This window comes from Lagenorhynchus albirostris, chromosome 2 (genome assembly GCF_949774975.1).
Source record: "Lagenorhynchus albirostris chromosome 2, mLagAlb1.1, whole genome shotgun sequence".
Taxonomy (NCBI): domain Eukaryota; kingdom Metazoa; phylum Chordata; class Mammalia; order Artiodactyla; family Delphinidae; genus Lagenorhynchus; species Lagenorhynchus albirostris.
This window is the reverse complement of record NC_083096.1, coordinates 104497279-104524014: the sequence shown is the minus strand read 5'-3', so window position 1 is coordinate 104524014 and position 26736 is coordinate 104497279. Positions and strand designations below refer to the sequence as shown.

At 34.9% G+C, this 26736-nt stretch overlaps 2 protein-coding genes across 2 annotated transcripts in view; one reads left to right on the top strand and one right to left on the bottom strand.

Moving 5' to 3' along the window:
* Positions 1 to 383: 383 nt before the first annotated feature.
* On the bottom strand, positions 384 to 16658 carry TMED5 (transmembrane p24 trafficking protein 5). Its single transcript, XM_060139564.1, has 4 exons — positions 16229 to 16658; positions 10804 to 10901; positions 5666 to 5849; positions 384 to 3324 (listed from the first exon to the last, which is right to left on the bottom strand). Exons 1-4 carry the CDS (start codon positions 16406 to 16408, stop codon positions 3106 to 3108), a joined length of 681 nt encoding a protein of 226 aa, XP_059995547.1. The 5' UTR covers positions 16409 to 16658; the 3' UTR covers positions 384 to 3105.
* Positions 16233 to 26736, top strand: part of CCDC18 (coiled-coil domain containing 18) — a 140912-nt gene continuing 130408 nt past the window's right edge. The window contains exons 1-5 of the mRNA XM_060139563.1: positions 16233 to 16534; positions 17918 to 18101; positions 19653 to 19789; positions 20661 to 20835; positions 23053 to 23214. Coding sequence (XP_059995546.1) covers positions 19656 to 19789; positions 20661 to 20835; positions 23053 to 23214 — 471 coding nt within the window. The 5' untranslated portion in view covers positions 16233 to 16534; positions 17918 to 18101; positions 19653 to 19655. The remainder of the gene's footprint in view (positions 16535 to 17917; positions 18102 to 19652; positions 19790 to 20660; positions 20836 to 23052; positions 23215 to 26736) is intronic.

The window sequence follows — 26736 nt, the reverse complement described above, 5'->3', positions numbered from 1 at the left end:
GGTCCAACGATAATGTGGACACCAGAATCCCAAATTGCGTGGGTGAAAAATTAAGATTCTGGAGCCAAATTCCAGTCCTAAACAATCAATTTCTTCAGTGGGGTAGAAGACTGGAACAAGCTTATTTAGCTTATTTAGCATCCCAGACTTTCAGAACTGATGATCTTTGCCCCTGTATTTTGAGCACCTTTTAGTTACAATGCATGTTTGGGCAACAGAAGAATAAGTACATATATAAACAGAAGTCTAATGCAGGGTAGAATGATATACAATAAAAAGTGCAGAGACGTATGGGTTTTCAAATGGAAGGGAGAGCACACTTGGTTAAGATGAAATCAATGAAGGCTTTAAGGATTAGACAGCATTTACAATGACTGGTAGATAAATAAGACATTCTTTGATTGTAATTTTTATTATATATACTCAGCACAGTATTCAATGCTTATTTAATACGGCTGTGTCTGTTCATAATTATAAAGCAATTTGAGCAACACTGATTGTGCATTATTACACTTCAATTGAAAAACCATTACATGCTGAACCAATATCTTTGAAATTTTCAGATAAAGAATTTTCTTTGGGAAGGCACAGAATTATAGGTACTCAATTATTGTCAATTTTAGGACATAATAATGCTTAAGAAGGATAAACATACATAGCATAAAATTACATTTCAGTTTATCATTTCAGTGCTATTTCAACCACTTATCCTCTATATCTTGACATTCACATGAAAGAATAGCAATCATTAATGATCCAAATGCAAATCATAGTGAAACTCTAGGCCTCAGTTAAATATTGTAGTATTTTAAAAGTTTATATGATTAAAAACTGAAGACAAAATAAGCTGTTAAGTGATAAATAGCTTACTCAGTTTTAGCATAATTTTAATGTCAAAACAATACTGACATTAAAAAAACCATATGAGGCAGATAAACAATATTCCTTTAGAAATATTAAAGAATTTAGTACAAATGTGCTTACAGATTTTACTTTTTGGTTAATACAGGTAACATGCTTCTTAAATAATCTCTTCTTTTCACTTTGTCTATAAAAATAAAATTGTCCTCAATATTCTTAAATTCTTTGTTTTCTAAATAAGGCCATTATTATACAGTAAGTTACTGAATCAATGGTTTAAAATCAGTGACACAAATCATATGTAGAAGGTGATGTAACAAATTTATTGTTAGGTAAAGAATCAGTACAGTACAGTAACCAGCTATACGTAAGAGGTAGAATTCTTAATCACAGTTTTATAGAAAAGATGCAGTAGTTTATATCTGTACTGTTTTATTAGCTATAGTACTTTAAGTTTGCTTCTTATTATGAGTGTATCAGAAGGGGAAAAAGGAGGGCTCTTCATAAGCAAAAATCTTATTGGCCCTTGTTTTGCATGTGTTATAGGGGCTACTCCTGGACACTTAGGAGCATTTTCTTGACCAATTAAGGTAATAATACCTTATCTCATTTTTAAAAAGCTTCAGAGTTGGGAAATCTAAACTTCTTTTCTGAAGAAGAATAGAGGGAAATATATAAGAAGGAGGGAAATATCTTTTTGTACCACTCTTGAGTGTAAATTATAGATGAAAGCATTCTCTCTGGATATCATTATTGCTTATTAAGAATTCCAGCAGTACTAACCCACAGAGGTTGTTCTACACTCAAGTTTATAAGTTGATTGTTTCTAACTTGTATATGTCATAAACAATATTACAAACGGGTATAACCTAAAAATTCTATTTAATTCATTAAATTATTAGTACTTGAGTAAGACAGGATGGCAGAGACTATAGGGTTATTCACATATTGAGTTTTTAAACTTCTGTGGGTTTCTAATCCTTATCTGAATGTCAAATAAAGTGATCAGAAAGGTCACTTTATGAAAGTTGTAATAAAGTTGTAATAAAAATAAAATTTATACCCAGTAGGGCTTATGTTTTATAAAATGTACCTGAATACTTATAAATGATAATTCAAAACAGAATAAAACAATTGTAAAAAAATAAAACCCAGTTTCTTCCAGTTAACTGGAAATTAATCTCATAATTTATACTAGGATTGAGTCATTATGAGCCAATCAGATTCCAAATACTTTATTTATAGTTTAAGTGAACTTTATTTTGAAAGGATATTCTCTAAATTCTTTTATATTGAGTTTATTCTTTTCTTACTGATTTTGAGAACACAAAAGTGATATTTACTTACATTAGGTCCAGATCCTTTTAGCAATATTTCCTTCACAACTGCTGGTATTAATGTATTATCCAAGTCAGTAAACACGTTAAAACTAACATAACACTGTTGATAATATAAAAATAAAATGATTTTCCCTCACATTTAATTTTAAAATCTATATTTTGGTTAAGGATTAGACAGAATGTATTCCTATAGAGACTGGGAGCAATCTTTATTCTTCAAAGAGAAAATCTGTCCTAATTTTAATAAGTATGACTTAGCATTTTTAAGAATTATTCAAAATGTCAGCTTTTGGGAATGTAAGCTAGGTATATAAAACTATTTGCTATTAAAATGAAATATATTTGGTTATAAAAATCCCACATATCTGTTTTTCACAGCTATGTTTCTATTTACATTTAGGAGATACATATGTAAAAAGAGAAAAGTTGAGTCTTTGTCTTCTAAAGATATCCATGATTAGGTAATTCTCAGATGATTTATAACTTAATATATTGAAAAACTTCTACAGTTAATTTGTAATTGCCACATTTACAAAGAAACTTCTGGGTAACAATCTTTTAAAAACATAGTTCAGTGTTACATTTAGGCCCAAAGTTCATTTATTTAAATCACCTATGACATTTGCAAAATTTTTTCAAATGTAGGAAACTGCCGTTATTAATATGGCTTCATTCATTTATACCTGCAAAATACTTGTTATACACTTAAGTACAACTGGAACAATAAGATTACTTGCACAGATGAAAGTGAAGCCTTTCCTTTCACGTTAAAATTAATATTTATTTCACACTTACGGTAATGCCTGAAAACGTTTTGCAAGCAACTATTAATGGTCTTGACTGTAACAGTTTATTGCATTTTTCTGCCCCTTTTTTTGAATGTTAAGTACTCTACTTCGGAGTTTTAAGTTCTACTTTTCCTCTTATCTTCAAATAGACTCTTAAGCATATATACTTGAATGGCTGACACTACCACCATTACCACTAAATTAACCATAGACCAGAAATTTACTCTATCAAAGTTGCTTTCTTGTATGTTTCGATCACGAGCTTCAAATGCTCTAAGCAGAGTTTGGATATGACCACTTTTGCTTAGTCTGGACTTGATACTGTTGATGGACTCCTGGAGATAAAAAAAAAAAAATTTATTGTGAAAGAATGCTCAGTAATTTTAAGTTAATTTAAAAATGTGCTTCACAGTACTCTTACTAGTTTAATATCCAAACACAATTTTAATTAAGGGGTGGGTACTACTTAGATTACCTAAAGATCTTCATTATATAAAGTTTATGTAATAGTTCTCATGATGTATTTAAATTATTGTTTATAATTAGTTATTTTAAAAATGAACAAAGCTACTGTGAATTGAAAATAATGTGAAAATACATTTGAGTGCTATAGTGCCAGTAATTTTATATACATTATCTTCTTAGCCCTAACAACCATAAAAAATATAATCTGTTTTTAATACAAAAATGTTCCAAGATCTCATTTATAAAACAAGCTTATCAAGATGCATTCTAAGTTGCACATCTTCTGAAAAAACTTTTTATAGTAGGGTCCTGGTAAGAAGTGATTTAAAAACTATAAAAGGTTTACATGAATATAAAGTAAAGTTGAGATTCGAAATTCAAAAAGTATTGATGGCAAAAATAAGAAAATACTAGGAACAGATTTTCCTGGATAGTCACCTTGCTTAAAATCCTCATTTAAATGCAAAAAAAAAAATACTCAAAATTGCAGACTGCTCTGCTAAACCTACAAAACTACAAAATATAATAGTTATCATATGGGCACATTTGTAAAGCAATGGTATATTTTCCAGAAGAATATGGGATTCAGATCCCCAAATAAAAAGACCATCCATAGTTCTTTTCAATATCATGACGATGATAGTCAAGTATAAAATTATTTATTCAAGTTTGCTGTTGTGATACAAATTTTGGGGTGGGGGGAGTAAACGAAAAATCTCCTGAAAGACATTTTATTTTTTTTCAAAAAAGACCAAGTATTTTAAGCCATATTTAAATCTGAACTTTCTGGTCATTTTGTTTAATTGTGAATGAAGCCAATCTCTTGAGAATGCAGTGAAGTACTAACAAAATTTACAACTACTTCTAGTTTGCTCTTGTTGGCAATATAAATTTAAAATGGGAGAATATATTAATATGATTGAGATTTAAAAAATGAGTGGGAAGAAGACTGGACTAGTTGTGAAACTATGGATACATCATTTCCATTTTAAGCCAGTTCCTTACTTATAAAATGGAATGAAAGGGGAAAGGGAGTTTGGAGCTGGACTAATGATAACTAAGTCATCTTCTAGTTCTAAAATTCAACTAAGTTTAGTATACATATGAAATGATGAGATCAAAAATTTTCATGGTAAAAATTCATGCCAATTAAGCTTAATCCTTTGTTTGTATTCACAGTGACACCAATGGAGAAGGTAAGAAAACTAGTATTTATTGTGTGCCAGACTCTGTTTAAACCATTTATATACATGCCATATCACATTTTATCCTCACAACAACTCGAGGTATTATCCCCGAGGATAATAGGAAACCAAGGCTCGGAGAGCTCAGTCACTAAGGAATTACACATATGATATGATCATTTAATTTTCTGACTTCTTAAGCTAACTGATCTACAGTATGTCTCATAATTTGATAGTTGCTTTCCTAAGAAATCTCAAAGTGATCAAAATATATTATAAAAAAAAAGTTCAGGTTATAAGAGTATTAGAGGTTATATAGTTTCAAACATGGAATAATCACATTATTTCTCCTGTAGAAAGTTCTATAACACAGGTATATACACTATTTATAAATATCACTGAGAATTCTATCATTTTATTACATCTAGCTGTGGCCGAAGGGTAATGATCTTTCTCCCCATCACTAGCAGTACTATTATTAGCAAGTAGGTTCTTATACATGCACGTTTCATTATGCATGTTTATGATAGATAGCGCATAAAGCAATTCAAGCCAAGAAGCCATAATCTAAAAGCTTTTACTCCTAAGTGTAGTGCTAGTTTCTGCTAAGTAATGCTAACAGTGTTCCCCAAATTAAGTAATATCAAATTTCATATTATAAAAACTATGGTGTGGGAAAAAATGCCTGTACATCTTAAGTGTTTACAAATTACTCAGTTTTATTATATGTGCAAGTGTTCTGCAGATCATTATTACAGTCTTCTGTTTGTGAACATTCTAAGGGAGTTCTGCAGTTAAGAGTCTGTGTCCAAATTCTAGTTCTCTCTCTCTCTGGTTCTGTGACAGAGACGTTACAAAATATCCCTAATCCATAATTTTCCTCATTGGAAAGATGGAGATAATAATCCTCATAGAATTAAGCAAGCATTAGGTGAGATAATGCAAATAAAATGCCTAGCTCAGTGCCTATCCATACTAAGGTCTCTAGATGTTAGTAATTTTTATTATTTTATTAAACCATACTGACCAGAATGTCTTCCAATTTCATATCCAACATATCTGTGCCAGTAATGTATTTCTTCCAGTCCTCTTGTTCTTGCTCCTGTTCTCCCATATTATCCAGGATTAATTCAAAGAAAATCACCTTCTCAGAAATGGTGCTGAATGTATTATCAAAGCAGAACATGTAGTCACCACCTTCAGTCTCTATCCTGTATGAAAAAGAGGACATGTCTTCAGTTATCTGTACTTCCATCTGGGATCAAAAGAAAAGACTACTGTAAAAGAGAAGGAATAACATGGTTTATAATAATTGGACAGGTTACTGATGGAAAGACTTCCTTAATATTGAAAGACAATTTAAAATTTCTTGGGAAACCAGCAATCTGGAAATATATATTCAAGTACTTGCAACTTAGATGTGCTTGGCATTTACTCAGTAAATGGGCAAATGAGCTTGACCTAACTTTCGGAAGAAAACAGGATTAAAAACCTAGATACATGATACCTCACAATGAACCTTAATATTTATACATTATTAAAAGTAATCTATAATGAGTTCAATTCATATGGAACTATCACTACAAACCCCCCCTTTGAGATTAATCTGTAAAGTGAATTTTGCTTTGTTTTCAAAAGCAGTGATGGACTGTCCTAAATGCTTTCTTCTAGGCCCCTTTGGATTAAGTACATCTTTGTAATAGTTTACAAAAATTAGGGATGAGTTCAGTGTCCAAGAACCAGAGTTTTACTCGCAGTGGCACTACCTTTACTGAATAAGTGCCACTCATAACAACTTATGATCTTGTCTTTACATTCAAGATAATTGACCTGGGCCGAGTTAATTTAGCAAAATAGCTTTCTAATATTTTTGTGGAGAGAAACTTTAACAAACAAAATATTGCACAGGCCAATGACATTTACTACTGCTGGCCACAAAAAACAAAGTTCAACCTGTGTTTTAGTTTTCGTTGTAACTATTCACGAAGGTTGGTCTAAATGATTTTGAACTTTGCTTATCCCCAATATGCTAGGTCGCTTAAATTTGGAGGCAGCTTATATTATTTCCTACAACCTTCTGAACAACATGTGAGTCTCATCTTTTAAGCCAATCTCCATCCTTTTCTTCCCCTTATTTCTGACTTAACTGTTGTGTTTAAGCATAAGAGATAACTACTCAGCAATGTGATTTGATTTTAGCATATATACGATAAATAAAAATAGCCAATACTTGTATACCTCTTCATAATTTACATAATGCTTTGACACATTTTATTTCTTTTAATCCTTATCATCATATTTGAAAGTAGGCATAATCGACCTTTTCAAGGTGAGTAAAAGGTTCACATAGATTAAGATACTTGCCCATGATCACACAGCCTGTTATAGGCATACATGAAGCTTGGATATCTGACTCTCAAGTTAATTGATCTTTCTACAGTACTGCTCAGAGCCTGTCTGTATTCTTTGCAGTCTCCTCAATCATGACAAACCTTTGTCTTTTGAGGATTCATTTAACTTTTGAAAGGAGCCTGAAGCAAACACTGGTATGGATACAGGGGGAACAATATTAAAAGCAACAAAACAAAATAAAATGTTGTGACCATTATGTAATATGACCTAGATGTGGGGCACCTGAGGAAAACTTTCCAATGTATTCTGATGAATGGCATCACTGATACAGTAAGCGTATAACCACCAAATGTGACTATTCACTTAGACTATGCATTCTCGATGAGGGGATACTGCCCCCTAGGGGTGAAAACTGGTTCAAGATGGGCAAAAAAAAAAAAAAAAAAAGCTATAATAGTATCGTGGCCCTCCAAAGCTAAATCCTATGACAACATCTTATTCCTTAGTATTTAATTTTCTCTCATGGGATTGTCTTGGGCATATCACAAGCAGCATGAGCTCATGGAAGACACACACAATGTGTCCAGGAACACTGCTACAAAATGCTAGCAAATAGCTGTGATTGGAGGACATTTGATTGGTTGATTGCTTGATCTAGAAGTCACAGGGCAAGAGGTGGCCTACACATGCTTAATGATACCGGTGGCTCCCTTGTGGATGTGTATGTTTGATCTTCAATTTTTGAGGTGCCTTGCATTATTTTCTATAGCCTTGTGTGATCTTCATCTTCAAAGCCAATCTTGTTTTTCTTCCCCCTATTTGTGACTTACTGTTTTTGTTTAAGCATAAGAGATAACTACTCAGCGATGTGATTGGATTTTAGCATATATACCATAAATAAAAATAGTCAACACTTGTATATTCCTTCATAATTTACACAATGCTTTCATACATTTTATCTCTTAATCTTTGCATTTTTGGGGGAAGATTTGAATAAAGCTAGTTTATATTTTATTATTTAATTTTACAAAGGTTATTCAACCCATCATCAATTATGCCAAACACTGGGGAAAAAAGTCAATAATATCTCAATGACCACTGAGTAGCTAAAGTTATTTTCCCACATCAAGCAAAAGTTAAAAGCTAAGGTAACTAAAAGTACTTTTTAAGAAGTTAATGTAATTTTTTTAATCATTCTACTTTTCTTGAAAAATATTTGGAATGATTTAAAAAATTTCAATTACATTGCTATTATGTGTATAAATTGCTAATTTGCATGTGTAGTGGACACAATGTATGATAAATTATATTAAAAGTTATTCAGAAAATATAAAGTTAAATTTAATGTTAATAACTTTTTAATCTAACTTTTAATTTTGTTTAGTCTTAATTTTATTTAACCCAACTTTATTTAGTCATTCTTAACCCTGAATTGGATAAAAAGGGTAAGCTTTGTACCTATTCTTTTTATATATAAAGCACAGATATACATAGAGTTAAAAAAAAAAGGGGGCATGTAGTATATCTTCAGTGTTAAAATTTCATGGCGGATGATGAGGAAAAAAATGCCTAAAAAAGGTTGTATGGGGACAGGAGTAAAAATGAAAAAAAATTGAGAAGCACTGACTCAGATGTATGAGCTTCAACATGTGTATACAAAAAAAAGATGTTTATTACTTTGTAGTCATTCCTATATTAATTTCTAAATTTGTGTTGACTACCTTTAGTAGAAAGGAATATTATTACTACAAATGATATAAAATATTATCCAAATAAAAGCATATAGAGTAAATTTTCCTTTCAAGTAGAAAAAGAATTAGCATAAGTAGTCCAAAATTAATGTTATGGTGTGAGTTAAGGTAATATTAATTCAGTGGTCTAGAAAAATGCTTTTATATATGACAGTACTGGACAAATAGGTATTGAGCAGTTTAAGGCGCTGTCTGGAGACATTTTTACTAACCCTGACTTCTGGAAGGATAGCATTTGTTTTAAAGATTTAATTTAAGAAAAAAACTGTTTTGGTGGTATAACTGAGATTTTAGTTGCCTTTAAAAAGTTAATATAGCTAAAGATAAATTTTTGTTTAAATCTAATTTTTAGAAAGTAGATTTGTAAATCTGGTGTAGTGATTAGGAGTGAATTGGACTGACTGGTCTTAAATCCTGGCTTTGCTGTTCATTAGCTGTGTAACCTTCAGCAACGTACTTAACTGCTCTATGCCTCAATTTCTTCATTGGTAAGATGATAATAATATCATGTACCTCATAGGACTGTGGGGAAGGAAGAATTAAAAAAAAAATTAATACATGTAAAGTGCATATTAGAACTGTGACCTGGCACATCAAAAGAACTCAATAAATGTGAACTCTTATAAACTCTTTCTTTTCTCCCAATGGTTTAATGAGAGGTAATTCTATGCAAGAAAGCAATAAGATACCTTTTTTCCCCTAACAGTTAATTTTAATTTATCTCTAAATGAAAGCAGAAAATTGGAGAGAAATTAAAATTGACAGAAATTCTATACATTTTCTATATTCTGAAATTTAAAGGTGAACTACATTTTTAGTTCTTGTTCATACACCTATCAAAGAGAAAGCATAGTTAATTCTGGTATATCAATCTTAACTGACTTTTTAAATTACCACTTCTGATTTTATTTATCAATAGTTTATGCAAATTTTTTTTAGAGCTCTGTATAGGTAAGACCATTTTCAAAAGCACTTAAAAAATTATGGTTGAAACATTTTCCCCACCTTGTTCACTCATACATGTATTCCGTATTTACTGAGTATCAATTACATGGCAGGTACTTTGGTTAACAAAGGCCAATGATTATAAATAGCTAGTACTTACATAGTGCTATGTGCCAGAGATGTTCTAAGCATTGTATGGTAGAAAGCAAGAATTTGGGTTCATCCTGCCTCCTCCTCTTAATAAATGTGTATCCCTGCAGACTTACTTAATTTCCCTGAGCCTCCTTGTCTGTAAAATGGGAATTGGGAAATCAAAGAATCTATCTCTCACAGTGGGTTGGAATGATTAATTTAGAAGCATATAAAATGCAAAGTCTAGTTTACGGCAAATATTAAACATTCTATGTTTGATCTTATTCCTATATACTCACAGTTTAAACACGATAACAATACTGAGTAAACAAAGTGCTGCAGTAAAATAATAGAATGAAATAAGGAAATACCAGTGAGATATGAAAAAAGAGAAATGAGATATAAGAGATACAATATATGGGCTTTTATCAAACTCTAAACTCAGAGTTATAAAAAGTATTTTATTTCTATATGGTTTCCTATGGTCAGATCTTTTACTTTCAGATCTTCTAATTATCTAAAAAGAATGAGGTTCGAGTAAAATAAAAATTTACACAAACACAAAGATGTATTACTGTACTGTTGTTTTAAGAAAACAATGGGCAAAAATGATATAGCCAGTAGTTCAAGAAACTTTAAGATATATACCTGGAACAGTAACTTATAGTTAAAATAGAAAAAGCCTGTGCTAGCCAGAAGGGCAGGTTTAAAATGCCACAATAGATTGAATGCAGTACCTATGGTATACTCATTAACCAAAGCAAAAAACAAAAAAAAAACAAAAACTTAGTCAAGATCAAAAGAAAATGCCTAAACAAAAAGATAAGATTAATGGACGACATTTTAGTTTAAGATAGATCACTAACAAGGACTGTTTAAAATGTTCATATGGAATCATTTAATGCTAACATTTAGTATCAAATGTGCTATTTTTCCTGTGCCCACTGGTATTCAGATCAAGGAACCCAACTAAGAGATTACTTACGTGTGAACTCCATCTGATTTTCTTTGTTCAAAAACTAAGGTTCTTCCTTTTGGAGAGGCAAGATGGAAATCAATATCTAATCCTGCTCCATCTAAAACCTGTAGGAAGGCATAGAAGAGAAGAGCACATTTTACAAATTCTAAAAATAAAAAGCTATATTAAGTAGATCATATGATGAAAAGATTTCATTTCTAAACCTAGAGGGGTAAGAAAGTGAAAAGACTCATGTTAGGGCTAAAAAGGAGCAGAAAGACCATTTGGTTCAATTCCATTCATTTTTGGAACTTGTCCCTTTCTTGCTAATTTCTGTTGCCATCACTTAAATTTAGGTCTTACGGGTATTACTGAAATAATCTTCTTAAAACAGAGGCCCTGTAGAGTAGAAACACAGAAGGTAGTTCAGTTGGTATACCCTTTTCCTTGGGCAATTTAGGGCTTGCTATGTAACTTTTCTGAGTTTGTTTCCTCCTCAATAAAATAATAACTAGCTACTTCTTAGCCTGGAACTCAAGGCCTCTATGATCTGATTCCAACTGACTTTTTCAAGCAATACCTATTATTTCCCAATATGAACTATATATTCCAAGCAGGCCATTTACTTATTGGCCAAAGAATAAGTACAGGAAACAGGAAAGTACCTGTTCCTTTACAATCTCAAAATGTCCCAATGATGATGATGATGATAATGATGATAATGATGATGGCAGCTAACAATTACATTTTATGCCACACATTGTTTTAAGTGCTTTATGTGGATTTATTCCTCACAACAACTCTAAAAGGAAGGTTCTATTATTTTCATTCTAGCCTAAAAAAACAAAACAACCCCCCCCCAAAAAAAAAAACCCACAGAAAACAGGCACAGAGAAGGTTGCCTAAGGTGATATGGTAAATAACTGGCATGGTCAAAATTTGAACTCAGCAATCTGCCTTCAGAGGCTACTCTTTTTCTTGTATAACTCCATTTTATTTTTCTCGGTGGCTTTAATGGAATGATAGATTACCTATTCTTGTGCTGTACTTACTGATCAACAGAACTGGTTTCAAATGGCTAGCTAAATATACATAGTTTTTTTCTTCTTTAAATCCCAATGAAATGAAGAAAACATAACGATATAAATAATCTATTTATATAGATTGGAAATCTAGGAAAGCTGTTAAAGGATTTGAAGAGTAAGGAATTTCTGGAAGATATTCCACTGAGCAAAGAATACATCTAGCTACCAATATCTATCAATCTCAAAACTCTCAAAACAGACTAGAGAGACACCAAATATTTGTTGAAACTGATGCCCTCTCTTTCATGTTATTGGTTTTTCTCATAGGATCAAGTTCTGAAAAAATAATGTAAACAGACTTAAAAATATGTTTTCTCAGATAAATGTAATATACATCCTCAGAGAAATTCAAGAATGTAAAAATCTACAGAAAATGAAGATGCTGATATGAAAAAGTTCTTAGAAAAACCAAAAATGTGATTGCCCAAATAAAGCTTTAGCAAATGTAATGACAGCAGAATGGGCATGGATGGAGACTAAAAATCAGAGAACTAAAAGGAGCCAAGGAATTCTCACAACAAGGTGAAAAAGTATAGATGAAAAGTATGAGGGAAATGGTAAGAACTTTATGAAGGACAGAGCTAAAGATTTCAAATACCCACCAAATAAAGCATTTCAAAAAGAGAGAACCAAGGGAAATGGAGAGGAAGTTATCAAATAAGAGAATAAAAAGTTCTGCTCCAAAAGATAAAAATCTTTAGACTGCAAGAGTCTAATAGATGTGAAGCAGGATAAATGAAAAAAGATCCAAAAATCCTAGTGACTTTTCCAAAGGATTTAAAAAGAACCTAGAAACTTCCAAAGAGTAGTAGTAGAGAACTACAAAATAACAAGAACTGGGATGGCATCAGCATTCTTGCATATATACACAAGGGAGCCATGTCTTCAATTTTTCCAAGTAAAAAAATTATATTTACTGAAGAGAAAGCAAAAGGTAAAGCCATTTTCAGATATCCAAGGACTCAAAGCGTTCTGAAAGAATTACTCAAGGTTCTCCTCCAAAAACCAAAAACCATATCATTAAATCAAAAAGTAAGTAATGTGACAAAACTAAGCAAAGACTTCAGTAAAACAAAAGATATTATTGGTAGTGACTGTCAGGCTTAATGAAATCATTAAAAATGGTATTTAAAAATACAGAAGCTGGGCTTCTCTGGTGGCGCAGTGGTTAGGAGTCCGCCTGCCGTTGCAGGGGACGCGGGTTCGCGCCCCGGTCCGGGAGGATCCCACGTGCCGCGGAGCGGCTGGGCCCGTGAGCCATGGCCGCTGAGCCTGGGTGTCCGGAGCCTGTGCTCCGCAACGGAAGAGGCCACAACACTGAGAGGCCCACGCACCGCAAAAATAAATAAATAAATAAATAAAAATACAGAATCTAATTTTAAAATATACAAAATATCTATCTAAAATATAAAATAAAACAATACCATAAATCTAAAACTAAACTTCCCAGTGACTTCAATGGATCATGATGGACGAGTCCCACTTTCACCTTTCTGTCATAGTCTTCCAGTCCCTCAAAGGTGTTCTTCAGTCTTCTTCCTCAAAGCCTTGGATTGCCACATGCTGTTCTTTTTATCCATCACCTTGCTCCACCCCCTTATCCCTAGTAAGCCTGATTCTTCTACAGATCTGAACTCCACTTCTTCTGGGATGTCTTCTCTCAATTCCCACTGTGAAATCAAGTCCTTCTATTAAACACTCTCATAGCTTATGCACTTCACTTCATAGCACTTATTAGAGTTCTAATATCACACTTATTTGTGTAATAATTTGATTAATGTCTATCCTCTTAACTAGACTGCATGAGTGCACGGACTATATTTTTACTCACCATTGTATCTGTAGTATCTAGCATAAAGCTTACACAAATTAAGCACTCAACGATTTAAAAATTTAAATGAATGATCTATTCATAAGATATATATATTGACACTTCAAAATTTCAAGAACTTAATATATTGTGGGGCTGGTCAATTATTCTAAAAGTGTCCTCTTAAACCCAAAATGTGTGAAACGGTTAAAATTTTTCGATATGTCACAGTAAACCAAGGGCAATGTCTAGAAAGTCTGTTCCCTGACATGTTAAAAACTAAGACAAAACCCAGTAGCTTGTAGTTATTGGAAAATTAATCACAGAGCTGGAAAATGCAGACAAAGGGTTGAAGATGATTTCTACCCTTTAAACCCTTCTAACATTGTCTAGGACTACAGACATTTAATGATTTTACTTCTTTCCTCAATCAAAACAAATTGTTTAGGCAGAATGCTTTAGGGGAATAGTCCCTTTGAGTGATTAAAGATGCAAAGTATAAAGCTAAGCCATACCACCTATATAAATCTAGAAGTGTAAACGTAAAAAAACTAACATATATTGAACATTTACTATGTGTCAGGGATGGTATATGAACACTTATTAACTAATTGTTTCAAATCAACTCTTACTATTATTTTCTCTATTTTAAAAGTATGGGGTTAAGTAACTTGCTCAAGATCACACAGGTAGTAAGTGCCAGAGTCAGGATTTCAGCCCAGGCATTTTTTTCCTACAGCTGGAGCTCTCAATCATAAGAGGTCAGTAGTTTAAAATAGATTTCTCTCCTAATACCTCAGTAAATACTGATGAATTTTGAACAATAAAAATTGTTTTCTTATCTAGACTATTTCTCTAACCCCATTTGGTTTCCTTACCTCTAATTTTGCCCTCTTTAAATCCATCTTCCACACTGTAAAACATTTTTGACAGTTACCACACTACTTAATCTTCAATGGCCCTTATACAGACAAAGGTCAGAGCTACTCAGCATGGCACACAAGCTAAGATTCATGATCCACGATCCAGCCTCCTGACCTCTCCAACCTCTTTCTTCTACTCCCACCCTAGACTTTATAGTCTTAAAGGTCCATCGAAAACTCAGCACTTCTAGCGTCCACTACATATTGCCCACTGCTAGAACACTAACACTATGCATTTTCAGAACTGTCTATTCATTCTGATCCTTTTCCTGAAATGCCCCTTCTTCCTGGCATTCCTGTTTCACCTAAGCATCTTTCTAGATTCCAATTTATTTTCTCCAGGAATTCTTTTCTGATACCCCAGAGAAGAAGCCCTCCTCCAACAGCATCTAACCATACTTCATTGAAATTAGTTGTTTATGAGCCAGTAACCTTTAAATATTAAGATCCTTGAAAAGGGTTCTTTCTGTTGTTTGTCCCTTCCCCCGTGTCCTTGTCTCTACTTCTCCATTACTGGCACATGGTAACTTCAGTAAATGAACTTTTGAACTGGACTGGAAATCAAGAAATGCTGAGTTCCTGCCTCAGTGTTGCTCATTAACTGTGTGACTTTAGATACTTTACTCTTTATGCTTATCCTATGCATCTATAAATAATCTAATTCTAAAGTTCCTTCAGAGGAAAATTCTAAATAACTTTATTTTGCTCTATATGTGACAGTACCTGTTATTGAAAAAGATTCTCTACATCAACTATAAAAAATTAACATCTGATTAAAAATTAGGTAACTTGTAAAAAAATTGAGAGATGAACCACACCAAGGCATCTTTTTTTTTTTTTTCCCCCCCAGTGCTACTTAGAAACATCGAAATTTGCTGTATTGGAGCTTACAAGACTTCTTCTAAGAAATTACCCTCTACCAGAATCACCACATAAATTAAGGCAATTCCCTATAATATTACGCAGGTACTAAAAAGAAAACAATGATATGGGAGAAACGCTTAGAATGCTGAAAGAAAGATGACAAAGTTTTAATATACAGTTAGATCTTATTTGGTTTTTAAATAAGGGGTATATAACTGAGAAGGAAATGTACCATTAAACACATCAATAGCCCCTTTCAAAATATTCCGAAATAGGATTTAGTGATAATCACATGGTCACAGTTCAAAAATCCTTAACTGAAGCAATGACAGTATAGATTTACAATACCGGAATTGAGTGAGGGTGGTGGGGGTGATTAACGCCAAGTGTCATCATCTCGTCCAATGATTAAGAAGAACGTGTATTAGGCCTGTATTGTGAAATTCCCAGTATTGAAGCGTGTACTGGCTAGAAAAGACACAGGTGAATTATGAAACAAAGAGAAAAACCAGCGACATCACCAGAGCTGGCCTCTTTCCGACCGGAGGAAAGGGGAGGGGTGGGGGTAGTCAATTCCAGGTCCCGCCTAACTTCTCGGTCCCCAACCCCGGGGAGAGCCTCGCCTCGCGTGCTGGCGCGGAGCTGGCCTCTTCCGGGCAGCCCTCGCCTCTTCAGCACCCCGGTCGTCCACAGGAAGTTTCTAAGCCGGTGAGAGGCGACGACGTGCAGCTAGGCTAAAGGAAGGAGGCTGGCTCAACCTCTGCACTTACTTGGTACTCGATCTCCAGCGAGGCCTTCAGGGGCATGGGCTGGTAGAAACACTCCTTCTGGCCGGCCGGAAGAGTGAAAGTGAAGTCGCTGTCTAAGGAGGGCGTGAAGCCGGCCGCCCCAGGCAGCAGCTGAGAGGCCAAGAGGACCACCGGGAAGGGCAGCCAGATCTTGTCGCCCATCCCTGCCTGGGCGATCTCGGGCTGGAAAAGGCGTGGGAGGCGTGGGTTATAGGCGTCTATGCTCCGCTTTTCCTCCCTGGACTCCTCGTGGTTGGCAGGGAAACCTGGAACCTGAAGAAACTCCAGGTGAAGGCCGGGGCGGAGGGGCGTTTCCCAGAAGGGAAAACGCCGGCCTACAAAGGGTAGGGACTGAGGGCGGAGCCAGCAGTCCTTTTCCACACCCTCCCGGGTCTTGGCTCCCTTAGGCCCCGCGTGAGCGCGCCCGCTCGATACCCAGACGGCCGCAGCTTCTCATGGCGTCCCTCACACCAATGGGCGTCTTGGCGGTAATTGTGGGAAATGTAGTTCCGGGTGGGCAGGCTCGGACGCGCTCGCAGACCACAATCCCCAACAGGCCCCGCGCGTCCGGCGTCGCTTCACGCAGAGTCTTCGCGGGGGGCGGGGCTGCGGCGGGGCGGGGCGTCCCCAACGGCTCCCGCGGCGGTTTGACCTCGGGCCATCTGGGGTTCGCTAGTTTCCTGCGTGGTGTGTCTGGGGTTCCACGCTTGGGGTCCGGCAGCGGGTCCGGCAGAGGGTCCGAAGTTTCCGAACGCAGCGGAGAGCGCGGCGTGCGCCGTCGTCGGTGGGTCTCTCTCACAACTATGACTTGGGTGGTGAGCGACTGCCCCTGGAGGGTGGAAACCCGCCTACCTGAAGGAGTTTTGTTTCTTTCCCTGTCGGTACGCTTGGATGCGTTTCGTCTGGTCCTTGCCCTCGCTGCGCACGCTGCTCTGCAGGGTTGTATTTTAGTTGACGAAAAACCGGAAAGGAAGCTGTCATGTTTTCCTCCACTTCTTCCAGATGAACGAAGGGCCAATTCTGTCAAATTGAGCGTTCTTGGTACAAGACAGTACTATGTAAAGCCATGACCTCCTTCCAAAATGAGGAATACTTTTCGACTACAGCCCATCTTTTTACATACAGGGAGTATAATGAACACTTGTTTTTCGGTGTGATGGGTGTGCGTGTGTATACCTACAAAAGCATTGTTACTAGGGCCAAAAGAAGGCAGGACCTGTCTGTAGCCGGATGTGCTTTTCCACGTATGTACAGGCAATGAAGCTAGACTTCATAACTAGTGTCAGTTGAAGGGAGGAGGAATCTTTAATTAATTAATTAATTTATTTATTTATTTATTTAAAATAAATGGCCGCACCTCATGGCAGGCGGGTATCGCTGGCAGGTATCCATCCTGCGCCCCCTGCAGTAGAAGCGCAGAGTCTTAATCACTGGACTGCCGGGGAAGTCCCAGGAATCTTTTTTTAAAGATAATAAATGGCCTACTAGGAAAATGAAAATATGTTTGCATAGCAAACGTTTTCATTGATACTTCAGAAGGGTTAGAGAATTCTTACATGAAAATATACAGAAGATGTTGGACATAAACCTGATTTAGTCGAAACAATGTCGAATGGCATTTTAGAATTTGCCTGAATGTTCGTAACCCTTTTTTCTTTCACCATCCTGTAGGGAACTAGAGATGTTGCAAAGAAAGCAGAATGGGGACCTTAACCATTGACTTGTGTTTGGGAGAGTCTTCTTATTTAAGCAGAAGCAAATTTGTGGAAACAAAAGAGGAAAGAGGATAGAAACATTTTCTCTACTAAGATTCCATAGCGTCTCATTTAATTTCCTGCCAGTTTCTTCCAATAAGGTGAGAGTTTTCTTTTTAATCTTCCTCCCTACATCTGAGAAATTTTGAGTGTGGAATGAATTTGTCATATTATTTTAGCTAGGTGAGGGGAAGGAAGGGCAGTTTAGTAATCATTTATTCATTGAAAATGTTGAGTTTCACTAAGTGCCTTATAGTCCTGAATATAATACACAGGACTCCTAACCTTTTGGAGCTTGAGATGTGGTCAGAATTCTAGAAGGGTGATGAAAGAGATGCTACAATGACAAAGGTAAATAGTATCTGAAAGAGGAATGTAATTTTAAGATTATGCAAGAAGATGTATAGGAGTAGTAGAGATTATAAAGCCTTCATCTTAATTGTATTATTAATTCATGATAATTATGTATATTAATTAACAGTAAAAGGCGGTACTTTATCATGATTTTTTATGTGCAAAGCTACTTAGTAGAGAATTTCACAACCCTTGAGATACCGATCAGTTGAAGAAACAAAAGCTTTTCTTCATATATTTCTGTGAGTTAACCTGCTAAATGTCATTTTGATCTCTGTGGTTGTGATGTGAATGTGAGTGTGTGGTTTTAAATTTTCTAACCATGGCGAATGGGAGATGGGGATAAGCTTTCTGTGATAATAAATTACCTTTAAGAAAATATGAGGCCTTCCCTGGTGGCGCAGTGGTTAAGAATCCGCCTGCCAATGTAGGGGACACGGGTTCAGGCCCTGGTCCGGGAAGATCCCACATGCCACGGAGCAGCTAAGCCCGTGTGCCACAGCTACTGAGCCTGTGTGCCACAACTACTGAGCCCGTGAGCCACAACTACTGAGCCCATGTGCCACAACTACTAAAGCCCGTGCGCCTAGAGCCCATGCTCTGCAACAAGAGAAGCCACTGCAGTGAGAAGCCTGTGCACCGCAATGAAGGGTAGCCCCCGCTTGCAACTAGAGAAAGCCCATGCAGCAACAAAGACCCAACGCAGCCAAAAAAAAAAAAAATAGAAAAAAAAAGAAAATATGAATGACTGTAATGATACCAGTTTTGTCAGATGTTCACAGCTGTAACATGATTATGTAAGTTTGAACACTTCATATTGAAAATCTATAATAAATAAGAAAACTACAGTGAGACATAATTGAAAGATCTTTGGATCCTGATGACCTAGGTTCAAATATTGGTTCCACCATTTACAGTTTGTGTGACCTTGAGCAAGTTATTTGTCTCATTCTTAGTTTCTTCATCTTTAACATGGAATAAAAACACTTAGTCTACACAATTGTTAGAAGATTAAAGATGCTTAGAAAAGGGGAACTTTAATAACTAGTCCCTGGCTATAATGAAATATTGATTCACTGAAATTCTGTTGAACTTTACATTATAGCTTAACATGCTGAGAAATTCATTGTTGCTGGGTGTTTTGTTTCATTTTGCTTTGTTTTAAATTAACCATGAAAGATTTCACAACATTTGAAATAGAAAAATAATGAGTTAAAATTTACTTAGTGTGAGAGTATTTTGACTGACACCACAGATTCTTTCAGGCAAGGTATAAGAAATTCATTTCTTTTTTTTAGGAAATGGAGTCTAGTTCCTCAGACTACTATAATAAAGACAATGAAGAAGAAAGTTTGCTGGCAAATGTTGCTTCCTTAAGACGTGAACTGAAGATAACAGAATGGAGTTTGCGGAGTTTAGGGGAAGAGTTATCTAGGTGAGTGAGTAAAATTACATGTACAATTCTGAGTAGGACTTTAATTTATGAATGTAAAATGTGTGAATATCATTATTGTATGATGTGTTTCTGATGTGTCCAGAGTAGAGAATAATGTTCTATAATTAAAAAAAAATAATTTGAGTATAACTTTCAGTTTAGGAAAAAGAACTATTAGAGAAGCATTTACATATTAAGACCTTTAATATATTAGGACTCAGTCCCTGGTGGCACAGTGGTTAAGACTTCGCCTGCCAATGCAGGAGACACGGGTTCAGGCCCTGGTCCGGGAAGATCCCACATGCCGTGGAGTAACTAAGCCCATGCACCACAAACTTTGAGCCTGTGCTCTAGAGCCAACGAGCCACAACTACTGAGCCTGCGTGCCACAACTACTGAAGCCTGCACGCCTAGAGCCTGTGCTCCGCAACAAGAGAAGCCACCACAATGAGAAGCCCGTGCACCGCAACGAAGAGTAGCCCCCGCTCACCACAACTAGAGAAAGCACGTGCGCAGCAACGAAGACCCAGCGCAGCCAAAAATAAAAATAAATAAATAAAATTTAAAGAATATATTAGGACTCAGAGTATAAAATATATGTGTAGGCTTAATTAATCTTTTATTATTATGGCTGTTTTTTGAATCTTAAGTAATCCTAGCATAGAGGCTCCAGAAACATAGATTGCTAGTTTAAAACTAATTATGGTTTATTTAAAAATTTAGTTGAAATGCCTTAAGTTCATTTCTGGAATCTGATTTTCAGCAACATTTCAGGTGCTTTTCTTTCTGTTTTCTTATTTAATGTATAGAAATTTAGAGTGAATACTTAAAGTACCTAAGAACTAAAATGTATTTTTTCTTTTTTTTCTAGTGTTAGCCCACGTGAAAATTCTGGTTATGCCTCTAATCTCTCAAGGTCTGAAAGGCTCGTTCTGGAAGATCTTTCTCAGCCTAGCCAGCTTGGACTTTTGAATTACTCACCTTATAAAAAAGTTTGTAAAATGCCCAATAGTGGTACTGATTTTCAAAAAAAGCCAAGAGATAAGGTTATTGGTTTTAGACCTGCCTACTTAAAAGTAGTTTTAGTTTTAGACCTGTCTACTTAAAATGCTTTTTCTTTGAATTCTTTCTTCAAATACCTTATTCATGTTTTCCATAGTTTTTAGTACTCCAGACTCTTTGAATTTAAATATAATGGTTCTTGTTCTGTCCTAACAAGAGAGCAGTTATTTTGGTGTATTACTCTATTTTAAAACTTCTATATTTATTACCTTTTTGCAGTTAATCTTGTTTTCTCAAGTAAATTGTAACCCCCTTGATTTTAGTACCGTACCATGTACGTAATAGGTAATCATGGCTTATTAAGTGGTTAAAGTGTACTTACTGTTTAGCCTGGATCAGGTGCTCCATTCATTATCTCTAAATTTTGTGGATGATTTTAGACATCTTTCCCGGTCTTGAACTCACTCTCCCTCTTTTTTATTTGGCCATATTATCTATCTCCCTATGTATACTCCTCTTCCTTACTCAACCCTTTTATCTCTTTTTCCACTCTCTTCCTCCTGTTTTTTATTACCCCATTGACAGCATGCATATATACATATGGTTGCATATGTACATCGTACTCTTTCTTGATAAAAATTTCCTCTTCCCACCTCAGAAAGCCAGCAGTTGAGAGATTTTCTTTTTGTAAGGAAGCTGCTTGATGAAGCTATCTGAGCCTACATTTTAGAAAATGAATTCAAATTCCATGTCTACAAAGATTATGTAATTTTGGGAAATTTGATCTCTACCCTAATTCAAATTGCTGATTGTTTTTATTATATATAAAAACATTGAAATCATTGTGTTTTACCCTAAGCAGAATCACAGGTTACATGACAAATCAGAGGGGGAAAAATATTGGTAATGCTTATTAAAGATAAAGGGCTAATCTCTTTGATATGTAAAAAGCTCCTAGAAATAAGGAAAAATCATCAACCCAATGGAAATATGGGCAAAAGACATGAATGGAAAAGGAAATTAAAACAAATAAAAAGATGTTCAATCTCAGTCACAATAAGAGAAATTCACTACCAGATTATTGAACATCCAGATATTTGACACTATTTTGTTGGTGATATTAGGGGGAAATAGGCATTCTCATACATTGCTGGTAGAAATGCAAAGTGATACAACCTCAGTGGAGAGGCATTTGGTAATATTTACCAAAACCACAAATGCGTTTACCCTTAACTTGGAAATCCCATTTCTGGAAAAGAACCTGTATAAGTACAAAACAAGGCATTGTTTGTTATAACAGAAGACTAGAAGTATCTCATTTGTCTAGTTGGTTGAATAAGCATGCAATAGAAACTGCAGCTAAGGGGGTTAAAAAAAAAAAAGAATAGGAGTTTCTCAGTGAATTGATTGTGGAGGGATTGCCAGGATATGTTGTTCAAGTGAAAAATACAAGGTGCAGAACAACATACATACTCTTCTGGTTTTGTATTAGGAGCTATTGGGGGCGGGGTGGGTAATTTGTATTGCTTGTATATGCGTATGGAAACACTAGAAGACTAGGTTTAAGATCCTAACTTAATTAATGACTCTCCTATATAAGGAGTTTCCTATTTTTTGCTGATTGATGTTATATAAAAATTTATAAACAAGAAACTTGTAAAAATGGTTACCTATCTACTAAAGATGGGAATGATACTTCTGTATGTATTTTTTAAAAATATATAATTCTGACTCTGAATTGCATAAATATATTATTCAAAAAAATAAAATTAAATGTTTTGAAAACCTCAACTCCCATGAAAATTAAAATAATTTATTGTAAAATATATATTCAAAAGAGTATAATAGAAATATACAAACGGTTAAATAATAATTTATCCATTTTGTTGTTTGTAGGCATTTCATTTCTTATCATTTTTATGTCTTTAATCTTCAGGTGCAAAAGTGTAAAAGTTTCTATCAGATTTATACCCAGGAGTAGTATTGTTGAGTCTTAGCATGTTCAGCTTTACTGGATAATACCAAGAACTTTTCCAAAGTATACCACTGTTTTCCAGGCTGAACTTATTTATGTACATGTTCACCAGCAGTGGAGGAGAGAGTGCTGATTGTCTCATATCCTCACCAACACTGACTGAATATCTTAACCCATTTTTCTGAGCTACTTAGTCATTTTATTGATAATTGTTCATTATTTCCATTAATTACATGTAATGCTTAATGAAATAATTCAAAATAAATTGTTCTTTTTCATTTTTCAGATGTCTTTTTCATCTTCTACCCCTGTGGATCAGGAAATCAAAAGTCTTCGAGAGAAACTTAATAATCTTAGGCAACAGAATGCTTGTTTGGTCTCACAGAATCATTCTTTAATGACTAAAATAGAGTCTGTCCACTTTGAATTGACACAGTCAAGAGCAAAAGTATGTTTCTTGAAGTGGTGACTATGCCAACAGAAAATAATTGTAATCATCTTAAGATTTATAATTGGAAAATATTCCTTGTATTGCCTTAATGTGTTATGTATAATAATTTTTATTATGATATAGTATCAACATGTTATAGAATCAATTTTATGTGAATTTAATATCTGAAAATTATTTAGGGGAACTTGTATAGCCTATGCATTTAGATAATTCAGAACTTCTTAAAATCTTAAGATTATCAATTTGTGTGGTTTTACTTTGTGTACAAAGGAAATATATAGCTTACTTATCTTTCTTCTTAAAATAATACATTCTCATTGCTGAAAACTTCAAAAATAGAGAAAAGAAAAGGGAGAAAGATAACCCAGTTTCCACCATCTAGAAACTGCTTTTATTGGTTTATTACATAGTTAAATATTACATGTTTGAATAGTTTTTTTTTCCTGGAATTGTATTATACTTCTTACATAGTCTAAGCAGTTTTGGATGCATTTACGTAGCTTTTCCAACAATCACTTTTAATGTGACTTCTTTTTTTTAATATTTATTTTATTTATTTATTTATTTTCCTTATTTTTTTTTGGCTGCATCAGGTCTTTGTGGCACACGGGATCTTTGTTGAGGCATGCGGGATCTTTTTGTTACGGTACATGGTCTGCTTGGGTTTCTGTCTAGTTGTGGTGCTTGGGCTTCTCTCTGGTTATAGCACGTGGGGCTCCAGGGTGCATGGGCTCTGTAGTTTGTGGCATACGGGCTCTCTTGTTGAGGCGCACAAGCTCAGTAGTTGTGGTGCACGGGCTTAGTTGCCCTGCGGCATGTGGGATCTTAGTTCCCCAACCAGGGATCGAACCTGTGTCCCCTGTGTTGGAAGGCGGATTCTTTACCACGAGACCACCAAGGAAGTCCCCAACAATCATTTTTTATGGTAGTATTATGTTTCCTTATGTGAGTATACCATAATTTAATTAATAGCTCCCCTGTTTATGTGGTTTCCTATATTTTTCTATATGATTGGTATACAAAAAATTAGAAGAAACCAAAATGTCCAATAACAGAGACATGGTAAAGTAAATTATGATATATCCATATAATGGATTGCTACTAAGCTTTTTTTTTTAAGGTAAATGCAAAGTTGTTTGACTTTTATAGAAGTTTGTAAGGTTTAAATGATATATGTAGAGGCACTTAGAATGGTGTCTGCACAGTCAACACTCAAAAACTTACCTAAAATATTTAGTGGTAGAAAAACATTACAGAGCAAAACACATACACATACATGCACACACACAATAATCGGTTTTGTTTTTTATAAAATGAGCACGTGTCTATGTGTGTGTATGTATATAGATATGCATATGACATATATCGATATAAGGACAGAAGGACTGCTCCACAATATTGTTGATAACTTTGGAAACGGTTGGAGGGTCATAGTGAAACTTTCACTATTTACTTTTTCAATGTATTGTTTTAAGTAGTAGAGTTATGGGAGGTCTTTATTTTGTACTTTTCAAACAAAACAAAGTACTATTGAGCCTAAGGAGAAAAAATGCTTCAGTGAACATAAAACTTTTTTGTTGTTTGGGATTATTTCTAGGTTAGATTTCCAGAATGGTCAAATCACAGGGAAATAATTTTTTCAGGCATTTATTGCACTCTGTCTACATTCCGTATTATTATTTTTTTAAACATATCTATATTATTAAATATCTTTGAGGGAAAATTATTTTGTTTTTCTTGATTTCTTGTGAAGTTTACCTTTTCAGTGTGTCATTTAGATTTCTTTTGTTGTGTCTGTTTACCTTTTCTGTTTATTAATTGTATTTTAATTTTTTAATCAACTGTAGATTCTTTTTAAAGTCATAGAGGCTTAATTATTTAAAGTCTAAGAGATATTAAAAGAGTTTTGCTAATAATTACTGAACTATTAGCATTTTGTTCCTTTCTTTGAGCATGTAAATACACCAGTGTTTATTCTAGGCAGTAAGAGATATTTGTGTTTTACTTCCCATCTCAGCTTTTTCTAAATTGCCTGATGAAATATTTTTTAGGGAGGCTGCCTTTTCCAGGGCAGGTCTTAGCTTTGATTTTGCATATGTGCTACTGTTGGAAACCTTTTGCTGAAATTCCCCATTGTACCGATCAACATATTCATAATTTACCTTTTAGCAGTGTCTGTACAGTAGTTACACTTCTGGAGACTGTCATCTTGTTCTCTCTGAGCTTATTGCCCTTCAGACCTGCTGCCCAGCTGCTCTCCTGGGACTTCTCTGATGTTTTTCTAGGTTGGGTCTATTGTTTCCTTGATCCCATGTCATTTTTCTTGGTTTGCTCTTTCTTTAGTTGGAGCATGTTTCTGGTAGCTTCCTTGTCTGTCTGAAATTTCTTAAGTTCTCCCCCACACTTGATTGAATTATAGGTTGAAAATTATTTTACCTCAGAATGTTTAGGACATTGCTTTCTTGTCTTCTATCCTCCAGTTTGTCTCTAAAGCATCTGATACCATTGTGAATTACTTTTCCTAGTGGGTAATATATTTTTTCATTTGTTTTTCCATTTACGTTTTTAGGAATAGACCTCTGTTATTTATTGTGCTGGGTACATGAAGACCCTTTTAGGCTGAAATCTTGTGTCCTTTGGTCCCTGAATTTTTTCTTATGTAATCTTTGATAATTTTCTTCACTCTGTTTTCTTTCTTCTATCTTTCCTAACCTGGATTGGTACTCTAAATCTTTCAAGTTTTTTCCTGGTATTTTCCATCTCTTTGTCTTCCTGTGATACTTTTTCTGTGATTTCCTCAACATTGTCATCCTATTGAATCTTTTATTTTTGGCTTTCATAATTTTTCATTTTCTGGAGCTTTTTCATTTTCTCTGATTGTTTTGTATTTAATAACATCCTGATGCAGTATCTTCTCATAGCTCTCTGAAGATTTAATGATTCTGTGTGTTTGTGTGTGTGTATATGTTTGCCTGGCTGCTGCCAGTTGCTTTTTTCTTTTGTTTTGACCTCTGACTTTTGTGATAGAAGCTTTCAGATATTGGTGTTTTGGCTATTTGTATTTAAGAGAAGGCACTTAAATGCTCTTTGGAAGCTCTCTGTGCAAAGGTGAAGTTTGTTGTCCATTGGGCTTCATTTGTTGGTGATGGTTGAGAAGATGGCTCTTTTGTAGAGAGATATCTCCCTTCCCCCATTCAACATCCATATGTGAGGTCTTTTTCTTTGGAGCTCTTGAGTTTCTCCAGCAAAGAATCCTTTGATTTCTTACCTGTGGGGTAGTCCCAAATGAGGTGGGGTAGGAAGCTAGAAGCTGACTGTTCCTTATTAATCTCTTTGTTTTTAACTCTTCCTCATCCCTGCTCATCATTCCATGTAATGTCTCAAGAGTCTCAAACCTTTCCTGTTCAATTCTCCAGATAATAATAATAACTTTCTATCTCTTCTTGGTAGGCCATCATGTGACTCTTGGTGTTCTGAGAGTAGGAAAAGGAGGGACTCATCAACAGAGTTAGAACTATA

Excerpts from the sequence above, each read along its gene's own strand:
- TMED5 (XM_060139564.1), bottom strand. The coding sequence starts at position 16,408 with ATGGGCGACAAGATCTGGCTGCCCTTCCCGGTGGTCCTCTTGGCCTCT. Across the intron at positions 10,902-16,228 it reads CGCTGGAGATCGAGTACCAA|GTTTTAGATGGAGCAGGATT; the intron begins GTAAGTGCAGAG and ends GCCTTCCTACAG. Across the intron at positions 5,850-10,803 it reads AAATCAGATGGAGTTCACAC|GATAGAGACTGAAGGTGGTG; the intron begins GTAAGTAATCTC and ends TTTTTCATACAG.